The 13755-nt window shown below is 41.9% G+C and overlaps 1 protein-coding gene across 3 annotated transcripts in view; it reads right to left on the reverse strand.

Annotated features, from left to right (window-relative positions):
* Positions 1 to 3259: 3259 nt before the first annotated feature.
* arap2 (ArfGAP with RhoGAP domain, ankyrin repeat and PH domain 2) overlaps positions 3260 to 13755 on the reverse strand; it is a 361519-nt gene continuing 351023 nt past the window's right edge. For all 3 annotated transcript variants that reach the window (XR_013498288.1, XM_078215698.1, XM_078215708.1), the window contains 2 exons: positions 12117 to 12248; positions 3260 to 3909 (listed from right to left, as the gene is read on the reverse strand). Coding sequence is in view for 2 of the 3 variants with exons in the window: in XM_078215698.1 (XP_078071824.1) it covers positions 3571 to 3909; positions 12117 to 12248 (471 nt within the window). In the remaining variant the exon portion in view is untranslated. The remainder of the gene's footprint in view (positions 3910 to 12116; positions 12249 to 13755) is intronic.

The raw sequence follows: 13755 nt of genomic DNA on the forward strand, positions 1-13755 counted from the left end.
GCATTAATGGTACTGCAGATTTAATTTGCTTGAATAACAAATTTAATTTCCTGTCAAAAAGTCATGAACACGATGATCTCAGGGGCAGTGAACACTCAGATGGCTAAATGGTCGGCATGTGGTTCAAAATAATGCCAACAGTGCGGGTTCGATTCCTGTTTGGCTGAGGTAGACTTGGGGCCTGCTTCCTCGCCTGGCCCCGAAAGTGGAAGGCCACCAGTGATAAAACAATTGCCAAGCAAAAGGGCTCAGGACGATGTAAGAGTACATAATGAGTCTTTGGGCAGAGCACACATAAGTCAATGAAATTAAATTATGAGTCAGAGAAAACTACAGTGAATCTTAGTCACATCAGCTTAAGACTGTCCAGATCCTTGTTTGAAGTAGCAAGTTATAAGGTTTCTAACACTGCTATAGTTATGGCCAGTTCAAAATCTATAAGCTTATCAATGACTGTTTTACAACTGATGCATTCACAAGGTGATAAATGGCAACATTTTGAAATAGAAACATTTACCTTTCTGTGTTCTTCTCCAATTTTCTTGAGCGCACATTAGGAACTGACACCATTTCCAGCAAAGCAGAACTTTTGAGGGGATCAGTCACCAGATAAGGGTCTGCACATTTTTAATTATTTATTTTTAAAAAATACATATAGCATGTTTTACAAAGGAATACAGTGGGGAGGGGGAGGTAATGCCATTATAGGACACATTAAACTTGCAATATTTCTTTACATGAACTTTATTAACACTTAATAATAGACAATAGGAAACAACCTTTGTGGTCCCAAGCTCAGCTGATATAGAAAATAAACATCATAGTCTATTCCCGATATGAGCAACTGCAGACAAACCAATAGTTGTTCATGGATCAAAAGTTACTGAATTGTTGGGCTGGATCTTCAGAGTCAGGATGTCTTGGGAGCCCTTTAAAAACAATGGCTTAGTCCTGATTCTGGGACCCTTGGCCACTTTCCCGGGATTTCTGATTTTCAGATGTAATTTTTAAAAGATTTGGATAGATATCCCAAACCCTACACTCTTAGCCTGGCTGGTTCCATTGCAGTGATAGGCACAACCCAGTCTTCCGCAATTTTCATTAAGTTGATCCAGATTTCCAATTAGATGTGTTTCATGGTACTGCAGAGGTAACATGAACCCTACTCTGCATGAAGGGACCATATAAAAGAAAAGTTCAAAAGGTTATCCGCATGTCCATGGCCTCTCTGTGAGAAGGACAGTGTAGAACTTCAGAAGGACACAGTCAAGTTGGTGGAGTGGGCAGATAGGTGGCAGATGAAGCTCAATGCAGAGAAGTGTGAGATGATACATTTTGGTACGAAGAACATGGAGAGACGATGCAAAATAAAGGGTAAAATTCTTAAAGGTGTACAGGACAGGAGTAGAGGACTTGGTTGTATGTGTGCATAGATCATTTAAGGCAGCAGGACAGGTGGAGAGAGCAGTTAATAAACCATATAGTATTCTTGACTTTGTTAATAGAGTACAAGACCAAGGAAGATACGTTGACAATAGTTAGACCGTAGCAAGCTTATTGTGTAAGTTCTGGGAGCTGCACTATAGGAAGGATATGAATGCATTGGACAGAGTAAGGTTTACAAGAATGGTTCCTTCAATTATGAGGAGAGATTGGACTGTTCACCTCAGAGGGAAGGTGGCTAAGAGAAGATTTGATAGAGATGTTCAAAGTCATGAGGGAGCTGGACAGAGTAGACAGAATGAAACTGTTCCCAACGAGAGGCACAGATTTAAATAACGTGCAAAAAAAGCAAATGTGATGAGAAAAACTTTTTCACAAGGATGGTTTGGGTCTGGAATGCACTGCTTGGAAGTGTAGTGGAGGCAGGTTCAATTATGGCATTCAAGAAGGCATTAGATGATTGCTTGAACAGAAAGAATATGCAGAATTACCAGGAAAAGGCAGGAGAACGGAACTAAACCATGATGCTCTGGGCTAAATGGCCTCCTTCTGCGCCGTAGCAATTCAGATATAATGATTCATGTCCCCTATGCCAAGCTATACCCTCCATCTATACCACCATGGCCTCATGCCCCTGTGCCAAGGTGTGGCACTTCCATGCCTATTGGTTGTATACAGTGTAGAGTGGGTCAATGAACCAGTTAGTGATAATAAGGTGTAAAAAAAAGCTTTAAAAAGTCGTTCATTCATACCTTTCCAGAATGTTAAAACATTCATTTTACTGCAAGGCCTTAGAAGTGTATATTTAAGTATCAATAGATGAAACTTCAAGTACTTATTAGGTTCTCCAATAGATATGTGAGCTCTCAGCCACGAATACATAATGAGACTTGACTGGAGACCCAGAAGTCCATTAGTCTGTTAAAACACCTGGGCCCCAAAGAAAACACTGCTTGCTCTAGTTCTCTGATCTCTAATGCCAATTGCACAATGTTATTTACGCTCAGTTAAAAGGTTTCAAGTAATTTTCATTTCAGTTATTGAAATTTTAAAGGGTCTGGACAAATGACACTTTTATTGCCGTGTAGAAAAACAATTTTTAAAAATATAGTAGAAAGTTATGAATTAATCACTTTTTAAAGCTTTTTTTAAACACATCTTATTTTCATTATGGAGTTCATTTGTTCTATAATGTATAGTGAGTAGGTCAATGGGCATAGAATTGCCACAGGTTTGCCATGGGGTGAAGGTGGGTGGATAGGCATATCTTAGCATAGGGAGATGAGGGCCATAGGGGTTATTTGGGGTGCATTCCTTGGCATTGGGGATACTAGAAGCTAAAGGTGGTTGGTGTGGGGTATATACCTTGGAATGGGGGCCATAGGGATTGTTAGAAGGGCAGAAGGCATGCATGGGTGGGGGCAGGAGGTGGCAGGAATGACACGAGGAGTGTGTGGAGGTGAGAGGATGTGAGGGTGAGTGCTGGAGGACCTGTTTTTATTATAATTGGAAAGGGAACCCACACTCCCGAGACAGACCCATTACATAGCCCACCTCTGCAACCAACAGCCCCTGAGGCTGCCTCTGAGCCTTGTCCTGGGTCAGCTGGCTTTAGTCCAGTCTGCATCTGTTTCCCCCACATGAAAATCCTGCTCTGATGTGCACTTTCACCAGAGGCGAGCGGGGGTTGAACCAGGAAGTTTCCCGATTCATGTTACCCACCAGGCCTTTATCTGGGAAACCATAGTACTTAAGATGCAGGATACACAGCAACAATTCTTCCCAAATACCCTGACAAATCACACTGAACTTAGTTGCAAGTACCAGATAATTCAACTTTAATATAAGATGAGCGTTGAGGATAGTCCATATAAAAATGTCCCATGTGCGTGCCCAGAATTCTGAGTATTTCTTCTGATTCAAAGTAGTTTTAAAAATCAGGCAATTGGAATGGATCCAAGCTGTCGCTTAATAACATACATTAAATATGGAATGATGCAAATAGTCTAATGAAGTGATCCTTCTCATTTCAAAGTCTTATAAAGGAAAATATCTTTTATAATCCGCATAAAATGTTCGCAATAAAGGATATAGCCATCCATATATTTTAACAGATGAGGGCTTTCTTTATTCATTCTTTACGAGCGGATTACTTTTTAGAAAAACCGTGTTCAGCTCCTGCATGAGCTGTGAATGTAGTTTTGTATCAGTTCCAAAAGCCATTTTATTAAGAGCGCCTTCTGCTTGACCGGGACACTGTGATCCTTGACAGCGTCTTAACTTTGTGTTGCTTTGTATTGTACTGCTTTGACCTGGGTGTAGAATGAGCCGATTTGGCTCCTGTTCATCGGCTGACGAAACCTCCGAGTGCTGTAGGCAGACAGCCAAGTGAGGAGATCTCCCTTGTGTCTCTCCACGAAGTGTCTGATGAAGGACATCATTCAACTTCAACTTCCTGCAGTCCTTCTGCAATGAGAAATTAATTGCTGAAAGGTGGGAATTTAATATGTTGGCAGAAACACAACTTCCCCAACTTAACAAAGAGTAAGGTTGCATTCTGTTAAAACTAGGATGTGACTGCACATCAAATATTTTCATAGCTTATTAACACAGAACAATTACATTCCCATAGCCCCATAATTGTATTTTCCTTCAAGAATTTATGTATTTCTCCTTTGAATGTTACAACTGAATCTACTTACCCTTTCAGACAATGCATTCCAGATCACAACAACTCGCTGTGTTAAAATGTTTCCTCGTGACGGTGAGGCTCTTTTGCTTACCACCTGACAAATCTGACTCCACTGGTTACCGACTCTGTTGCAACTCGGAACCTCTGAATCTAAGGTGGAGGGCAGGGGGTGTCATTGGCAGGACCAGATGATCCTGCTGGCAGGGGAACAACTGGAAAATCCCACCCAACATTGCTACTGCTTGATTCTTTACAGAATTTTTTTTGGCAGCATCTTCTCTAGTGAACACAGATGCAAAGTGCTCATTTAGTACCCACACCATGCTCTCTCTGTCTCCATAAAACACTCTCTTTTGGTCTTGAATTACCCCCATACCTTCCTTAATTAGCTTTTTGGATTCTCTTTTATGTTAGCCATTACCCTTTCTACAATGAAGAATGAAAGAGGACATGCCAGGAGCAACACCAAACATACCTAAACTTGGTGAGGCTCCAACACAAGACTAACTGCGTGCCGAAAAGCATAAGAAGCAGGTAATAGACAGAGTTACGTGATTCCACAACGAACAGATCAAATCTAAGTTTTGTGGTCCTGCCACCTCCAGTCGTGATTTGGTGGTGGACAATTAATCTGCTTGCTGGAGGTGGAGAAGACTCCACAAATATCCCCATCCTCAATGATGGAGGAACCCAGCACATCAGTGCAAAAAAAAACACTGAAGCATTTGCAACAATCTTCAGCCAGAGATGCTGAGTGGATGATCCATCTCGACCTGCTCCAGAGGTCCCCAGCATCACAGATATCAGTCTTCAGCCAACTTGTTTTGCTCCACATGATATCAAGGCACTGGATGCTGCAAAGGCAATGGGCCCTGACAACATTTCAGCAGTAGTACTGAAGACTTCTGCTCCAGACTTGCTGTGCCCCAAGCCAAGCTCGTCCACTACAGCTGCAACACTGGCATCTATATACCTGGCAATGTGGAAAATTGCTGAGGCTTGTCCTGTGTACAAGAAACAGGACAAATCCAACCCGGCCAATTACCGCCCCATCAGTCTACTCTCGGTCATTATGTAATGGAAAGGGGTCATCAACAGGCACCTGCTTATCAATAACTTACTCATGGATGCTCAGTTAGGGTTCTGCCAGGGTCACTAAGCTTCTGAACTCATTACAGCCTTGGTTCAAACAGGGACAAAAGAGCTGAACTCCAGAGATGAGGTGAGAGTGACAGCCCTTGACATCAAGGCAGCATTTGTCCAAGTATGGCAAAGAGCCCGAGCAAAACTGGAGTCAATGGGTATCGGGGGGGGGGGGTGGGGGGGGGGACCCTCCACTGGGTTGGGGCCATAGCTGGCACAAAAGAAGATGGTTGTGGTGATTGAAGGTCAATCATCTCAGTTCCAGGATATCTCTGCAGGAGTTCCTTAGGGTAGTGTCCTAGACCCAACCATCTTCAGCTGCTTCACCAATAACCTTCCTTCCATCAGAAGGTCAGAAGTGGAGATGTTCACTGATGATTGCGCAATGTTCAGTATAATTCGCGATTCCTCAGCATGTTCAAATGCAGCATGAACTGGACAATGCCCAGGCTTGAGCTAACAAGTGGCAAGTAATATTCATGCCACACAAGTGCCAGGCAATGACCATCTTTCTTTGATATTCAATGACATTACCATCGCTGAATAGCCCACTATCAAAATCCAGGTGGTTACCATTGACCAGGAACTGAGCTGGATTAGACATATAAATACTGTGGCTACAAGAGAGCAGGTCAAAGGCTAGGAATCCTACGGTGAATAACTCACCCCCTGACTTTCCAGAACCTATCCATCATCCATAAGGCACAAGTGAAGAGTGTAATGGAATACTCTCTACTTGCCTGGATGACTGCAGGTCCAGCAACACGCAAGAAGTTTTACACCATCCAGGGCAAAGCACCTGATTTGCGCCCCTTCCCCAAACATTCACCCACTCCATCACGAACGAACAGTGGCAGCAGTTTGTACCATCTACAAGATGCACTGCAGGAACTCACCATTGTTCCTTCGACAGCACATTTCAAACTCACGACTTCTACCATCTCGAAGGACAAGGGCAACTGACACATGGACACACAACCATCGGTTCTCTTCCAAGTCACTCACCATCCTGACTTGGAAATATATCGCCGTTCCCTCACTGTCACTGGGTCAAAATCCTGGAACACTCTCCCTAACAGCATTGTGGGTATATCTACACCACATGGACTGCAGTGGTTCAAGAAGACAGCTCACCACCACTTTCTCAAGGGCAATTAGAGATGGGCAATAAACGATGGCCGAGCCAGCGATGTCCACATCCTGTAATGAATAAATACTCTCCCTTTTCCAGAACATGTCGTACTTTCTATATGTAATGAGCTCCAAACCAAGCTTTAATTTAAGGATTAAACAACATTTGATAAGACTTCATGTTTCAATCATTTCAAATCTACTAAACAGGAAATCAAGTCTTCAAAGTGAATCAAAATTAACACAGGTAAAGATTTAAGACATTTTATCAATTAGGACTGCCTTCAATTTCAATCAGCTTGTCTAGGTTCAGGTAGCAATTAACTGCATGTATGACAAAAAAAAGCATAACACTACAGATTGCATGGAATTACACTGACTTTACAGCACATAAACAAGCCATTCAGCTTAATGCCTGTGCAGGAGTTTATGTGCCACACGTGCCTTCCCCCACCATACATCATCTTAGCTGACCAACATATTCTGCTATTCCAACCTCTTGGTGCTACAAATCTGAGACAAACATATAAAATTCTGGAATCTCTCAGCAAGCCAGTCAGCATCTGTGCAGAAAACAAAGGAGTTGATATTCAAACATGGAGCCTTTGCCAAAATTGCTCTATTTAATGCTCCAAGCCTGAAACGTTAACTGGTCTGCTCTCAACTGTTATGGCCTTGTCAAAAGCCAGTAAATCTTTGAGAAGATGGACACTTCACTTAAAAGAAAGCATTGGATTGACAAGTTACCTTGACAAAATACACTGCAGGGTGTCAGGTGACTTAGTTTGTGGTTTCTATGGAGATAAGGATTAACTCATGTCTTTAAAAAGTCATGAAGATACTAACAATCTTGCTCAGTGTTAATAACTGCCCCTCCCCCTTTCAATTGAAGATATTTCAAATGACAATGACTAGTTGGCCCCATGAAGATGGCAGAGGGGATCTCTGGCCTCCCCATGGCATGTTTCTTGCAGCAGGAGGTGGCATTCTGTTCACTGGTAGCTAAGAGGCGAGATTTAAAAAAATACTTGGTTTGTTTTCACTTGAACATCGAAGGCTGAGGGAGCGACCTGATAGAAGTTTACAAAATTATGAGAGGCACGGATCGAATGGATTGTCAGAGTGTTTTTCCCAGGGTAGGGATGTCAATTATTAGTGATTGATGGTAAAAAGGGGAAACTTTAAATGAGATGTGAGAGGCAAGTTTTTTACACAGAGGGTTTTTACATAGAGGAATGCGCTGCCAGAGGAGGTGGTTGAAGCAGATACAATAGCACCATTTAAGAGGCCTTTCAACAGATACAAAGACTATTTCCTTGGGTGGATGGAGCTATTACAAGGGGGCATAACTATAGGGTTCGTGGTGGGAGATACAGGAAGGATATCAGAGGTAGGTTCTTTACGCAGAGAGTGGTTGGGGTGTGGAATGGACTGCCTGCAGTGATAGTGGAGTCAGACACTTTAGGAACATTTAAGCGGTTATTGGATAGGCACATGGAGCACACCAGGATGATAGGGAGTGGGATAGCTTGATCTTGGTTTCAGATAAAGCTCGGCACAACATCGTGGGCCGAAGGGCCTGTTCTGTGCTGTACTGTTCTATGTTTAATAGGCAGGGATTGGAGGGACATAGACCGCGTAGAGGCCAAAGGATCTTTAGTTTAGAAAAGCGTCATGTGTTGGTGCAGTCTGCACAGATGCTGACTGGCTTGCTGAGAGATTCCAGAATTTTATATGTTTGTCTCCGATTTGTAGCACCAAGAGATTGGAATAGCAGAATATGTTGGTCAGCTAAGATGATGTATGGTGGGGGAAGGCACGTGTGGCACATAAACTCCTGCACAGGCATTAAGCTGAATGGCTTGTTTATGTGCTGTAAAGTCAGTGTAATTCCATGCAATCTGCAGTGTTATGCTTTTTTTTGTCATACATGCAGTTAATTGCTACCTGAACCTAGACAAGCTGATTGAAATTGAAGGCAGTCCTAATTGATAAAATGTCTTAAATCTTTACCTGAGTCCCTGTGCTGTACTGTTCTTTGTTCAATTCCTACCAATAGATTAATGGTATCAGTCATTTGCTACAATAATGCCACAGTTCCTGGAACATTCTGTTCACCTCCGCTACTTCTCTTCATCGAGTAACACACACTTCTATCTTTGGGAGAGCAGTAGACTGCAAGAGCATATATTTCCCCAAAATAACATACCTCGGGATGTGGCTCACACATATCAGTTGCTTTTATACATCAACACATAGCCATTAATCTCTGATGTCCACTTACTTTCCTATCACACAAATTGCCATAATTTCAGTGGTCTACTTGCAATGGATTATTTCTTAAACCAGCACTTATTTTGACGCCTGAGGATGGGTCCCTCCTGTTCTTGGAGTTTGCTGCTCTTTGAAGGACATCATTGCTTTGACACTTCGGTTTTGCTGGTGTCCTTAAAATAACACTTCTACTTTGCAGAAACAATGACCCCAATTTTAACTTTCCCCAAGCAAGCAAAAAAACTGGCATGAAAAGAAATGCAAGTCAAAACTAAAAGCAATGAGCTCAGGTTTAATGCTAAGTTTATGTCAGAACTGAATCGCTTTTCTTGCAACACAGCTAAACACCCATTAATATATCCCACGCTTAGCTCTACATCTCGCCCTACTCATCTGTATAAAAAGGGTAAGAACGAGTTTCAACGCTAATTCTTCCAGTTGCAAAGAGTACTTAGCTTACCTGGGATTTGCATGGCTCGTCTGCTGAAATTGCAATGCATGAGCAGGAGAGTAGCAAAAATTCTCCTAGGTTAGCCAACATATTTTACATTTGTGGCATCAGTATTTGCTATGTGCAAATGTTGTGTCACGGTAAAAAAGTTATGAAAAAAGGACAAAGAACACCATTCATTTGAAACCAACAGAAAAACCCCCTCAGTAACATAAAATTCAGGAATCTTGGGCTGCGGGATTACTTCCCTGCATCTGAAAGGCACGGTCCAAGGTGCTGCTGATATTGAACTGCATTTCCATGAAGTGGGGAAGAAGGAGAGTAAGTGGCTGCCTGCTGAACAAAGTGCTCCTTGGGGAGCACTCTTGGTTGTCCTCTATCCACATTTGGTAACTTCCTTTGGTGGTACAGAACTTGAGTATTGCTGAAAAAAGATATGCCGTTCAAGCTTTTTGTCTTGCACTCATCAGGACAGTTTGCAAGAGTCAATGGAACAACAATTCTAACTGCATGAGTTGGCAATTGGGTTCTGGTAGAGGCATTGCCAAGTAGAATGCACCAGAGAATAGTTAACTGCCAAGTTTTGTTGAATTCAAAACAGGCAGGTTGACCGCTCAAGGCAAGGCAAAATTCAAAACCTAGAGCGGAATTTTACGAGAAAAATTCTAAGTGTCCAGGTAGAGTGAAAATGGGAGAGTTGCAGATCCGTTTTTTGGGTGAGTTTTTTTGCCCAATCTTGTGCACATAATGCATGAAAATTGGGCTAGACTGTTTCTAGCTACTACAGGCAGTGGACTTAATTCACCAGCCAGCAGCAGAGGGAGCTATTGGCGAGGCCATAAAAGCAAGTGAGCCTGGATGATTGAGCACCGAGCTCACTAAAGACATGCAAATGAACACAAATATATTTGAATAAATTATTCAGCCTCTTGCTGGAAATAGGCGAGAGGCTGAGCTCACCAGAAATTCGGTTCTGGTAAGGTCGGGAGAGCCGAGAAATCGGGCGCCCATCGATGGGTGGGGCGAACCAGTAAAAGTTCGTCCATAGTGTCTGACATTAAATGTGATTTTGCAATTGGACAACACATGTTAAACAAGCCTGATTGTGTTAAAAATTACACTGAAAACCAATTTAAGATTATTTGGGTTTGCAGTGTGGCTCACTTACGCATGCCAGAAGCTACACATGTTCACACAGAGGACACTGTCCTTTGCAGACAGATGGAACATGTCCTTCTTCAACGAGACAAAAACTTGGGGGACAGCCATTCTCTGGTTCACTCCCCATGGCAATGCCTTGACCAGAGTCGACTGGTCTGGTTTTCATTTGAACAAGAGGTTGGCAGTTAACTGTTCCTGGGCATTCTTCATGACAATGTCTCTACCAATCAGTGTCCACTTGCCACCCATTCAGCACTCTTCCCACGTAATATAAATTGTTGTTCCTTTTACTGCTGGTATTCTTGTGAACTGTTCGGATGATGATTGTAAAATGAAAAGCTTTGACAGCATATCTCTTTTTTAACTTTATTTAAATTACTTGTTTTATTGGTTGCAGCTTAATGGACTGTTTTTTCAAGGACTGTCTGTTAAGCATGAGAAAGGCCTGTTTCTACCAAATGGACTAATCTCGCTCCATACATTATGCACTTTATTTGCAGATTGGATAGTACTGACATGTATTTCAGGGATGCGCATTACAAGCCAATGTTCTGGTCTTTACCAATATGGTGGCTAGTGCATTTCCAAAATGACTCCTTCCCACAATATTGGAGACTTAAAGGCCATTTGATACTTAATGGTCAAATTTCTGGATCAAAATATCTTATTGACAGGTGGTCAGACTATTTTCAACTTTAGCAGTCTGTTGCAATTCCATCCAAAAGTAGAGAAAAAAATGCCAGTCTGAACTCAGATTAATCTTATTGATCAGAAACTAATTGATTTAAAATGTTTGAAGCAATTACATCTTCCAGTCTTAAAGCAACACATATAAATTGCAGCAACAACTAACATATTGTCCAAAACAATTTGATGCACTGATATACTCATAAAATGAATACAAAATTTCTTTCGCACCTGATGTGTAAATGCTCCATTTATAATGTAAAAATTAGGAAATGCCCAGAAAATCTAATGGACCATTGAGCCCTCGGTATCACAGGTTTCACAATAGTCAGCGAGCATACTTTGTCACAGTGGGAATGAATATCCAGTGGTATGAAGGGTCTTGCACTGCTATCTTCATTGGGTGTGGGATTCGGATCTCCGAGATATAGTATCGCATTTCCATGCCATGCAAAGTCAAGATTTGGCCTTTATAAATCGGAGTATCGAGTATAAAAGTTGGAGTGTTACGGTAAGGTTATATAAGGCATTGGTGAGGCCGAATTTGGAGTATTGTGTACAGTTTTGGTCACCTAGTTACAGGAAGGATGTAAATAAGGTTGAAAGAGTGCAGAGAAAGTTCACAAGGATGTTGCCGGGACTTGAGAAGCTGAGTTACAGAGAGAGATTGAATAGGTTGGGACTTTATTCCCTGGAGCGTAGAAGATTGAGGGGAGATTTGATAGAGGTGTATAAGATTTTGATGGGTATAGATAGAGTGAATGCAAGCAGGCTTTTTCCGCTGAGGCTAGGGGAGAAAAAAACCAGAGGACATGGGTTAAGGGTGAAAGGAGAAAAGTTTAAAGGGAATATTAGGGGGGGCTTCTTCACGCAGAGAGTGGTGGGAGTGTGGAATGAGCTGCCGGATAAAGATAAGAAAAACTTGGACGGGTTCATGGATGAGAGGGGGAGGAGGGATATGGTCCAAGTGCAGGTCAGTGGGACTAGGCAAAAAATGGTTCGGCACAGACAAGAAGGGCCAAAAGGCCTGTTTCTGAGCTGTAATTTTCTATGGTTCTATCACGTTGCATCAAGTTGAAATAGCAGCCCCATGTGAATTGTGCCAAGTAGAACCATCTCTGGCAAACAACTTACTTGTATGTGTTCCATTTTTCTTCCATCAATCTTTTTTTGGGCTGGAGTTAAACGCATGCTCCCAAGCTTTGCATTTAGAATTGTTGACGAAATATGTAACTGTCCATCTGGTCGCCAAAGGTCACCTTCATGCTGAACAACAAGCAAGTTTTTGTTTCATCAATGAAAGACAATTCTATTAATTTTTGCAATTTCATATCAATAGAATTACAAAGTCATGAATTAAAAACTAATGCCTGTTTTTTTCAGACTAAAATCAGAGTTCTTGCTCAACAAATTCAATTTTCTTTCATCAAATTGTGGAGAACAAGTTTCTGCAGTCACAAAACGAAGATAACATTTCTTCAGTGAGTTAATGTTTCAGTTTTATCAGACATTTCTGTTTCTTAAAATATTACACAATACGTTATCAACATCTGAGACTTGCAATTTCCATTGTGGTGCGATGACTCATGATGTCCACCAGCTTTTTAGTCACTGTACAAAATTCCATCAAAGGTTGGAACTATCCAATCATTTTTGAAATGATTTGCAACAACTCCTCTTCAGTTCATTTTCCATCCTACTCAGTGCACTGTACGTCCTGGTCAAAGCTTTCAGAGGAAATTGACTACGGCAGTGCCTTTTAACCCTTCTTGAAGTTTGTAGTGTTGGATTATGATTGATCCCAACATTTTTCTTCTATGCCCAACCTCAGTTGGTCCTGCCTCAAAGCAGCTCATGTGTGTCCAGTAATAGCACACAGTCCCAGAATTTCCCAAGGATCGATTATTATCCCTCATCTACACATTGTCCCTCGATAAAGGTGTTAGATACTTTATGCATTCTAACATCACATGCTTAAGCTTCTCCAACACTTTGCTAGACTCCATGATCACCTCGATGCTGCAAGGTAGACTGCCTGAAGTCTGGACAAACTAAAATTTCCACATTAAATATTAGGACCAAGTCCAATTTTGTTGGTTTCAACTTCTGCTAGTAGCTTCTGCCAACAACTCTGTCTTCTTGTTATTAACTTCATTTTCTCTGCACAGGGAATTTCTGCTGGCAAAGGGTGAACCACATGGCACATTGCCTCAGTAATTTGTTTGACCCAGATCTGAAGATCAGATCGTACATCCTTATCTTCTAAAATGACAGATTAGTTCCATCTCTAAAACATCGCTTACCCCAGTCCTATTGCTGCTAAAGCCTTACTTGACAGGTTTGAGTAATTGGCAAGGGAGACTTGGGGAGAGACTTTCTTGTGCAGTGTGTGTTTGGGATCTGAAATGTGCTGCCTGGGAGTGTGAAGGAGGCAGATTCCATCAAGGCATTTAAGAGGGAATTGGATTATTATCTGAAAGGAAAGAATGTGCAGAGCTATGGAGAGAAGAAAGAAGTGTGGCACTGGGTAAATTGGACCTTCAAAGACCCAGCACAGCCACAACAGGCTGAATGACCTCCTTCTATGATATAAGCATTCCATGATTTCTTCTATACACTATGTACCCAAGTCTCTCCATCTTTTTACTTCCTTCCCAACCTTTAAAAGCCTTCCCAAAATCCATCACTGCCAAGCTATTGGCCATCAGTCCTGACCACCCTGTAAAGGTTCAGCATCTGCTTCTTTTATCATGATGTTGTATATTCCTGCAGC

This window comes from Mustelus asterias, chromosome 1, assembly GCF_964213995.1.
Source record: "Mustelus asterias chromosome 1, sMusAst1.hap1.1, whole genome shotgun sequence".
Lineage (NCBI taxonomy): Eukaryota > Metazoa > Chordata > Chondrichthyes > Carcharhiniformes > Triakidae > Mustelus > Mustelus asterias.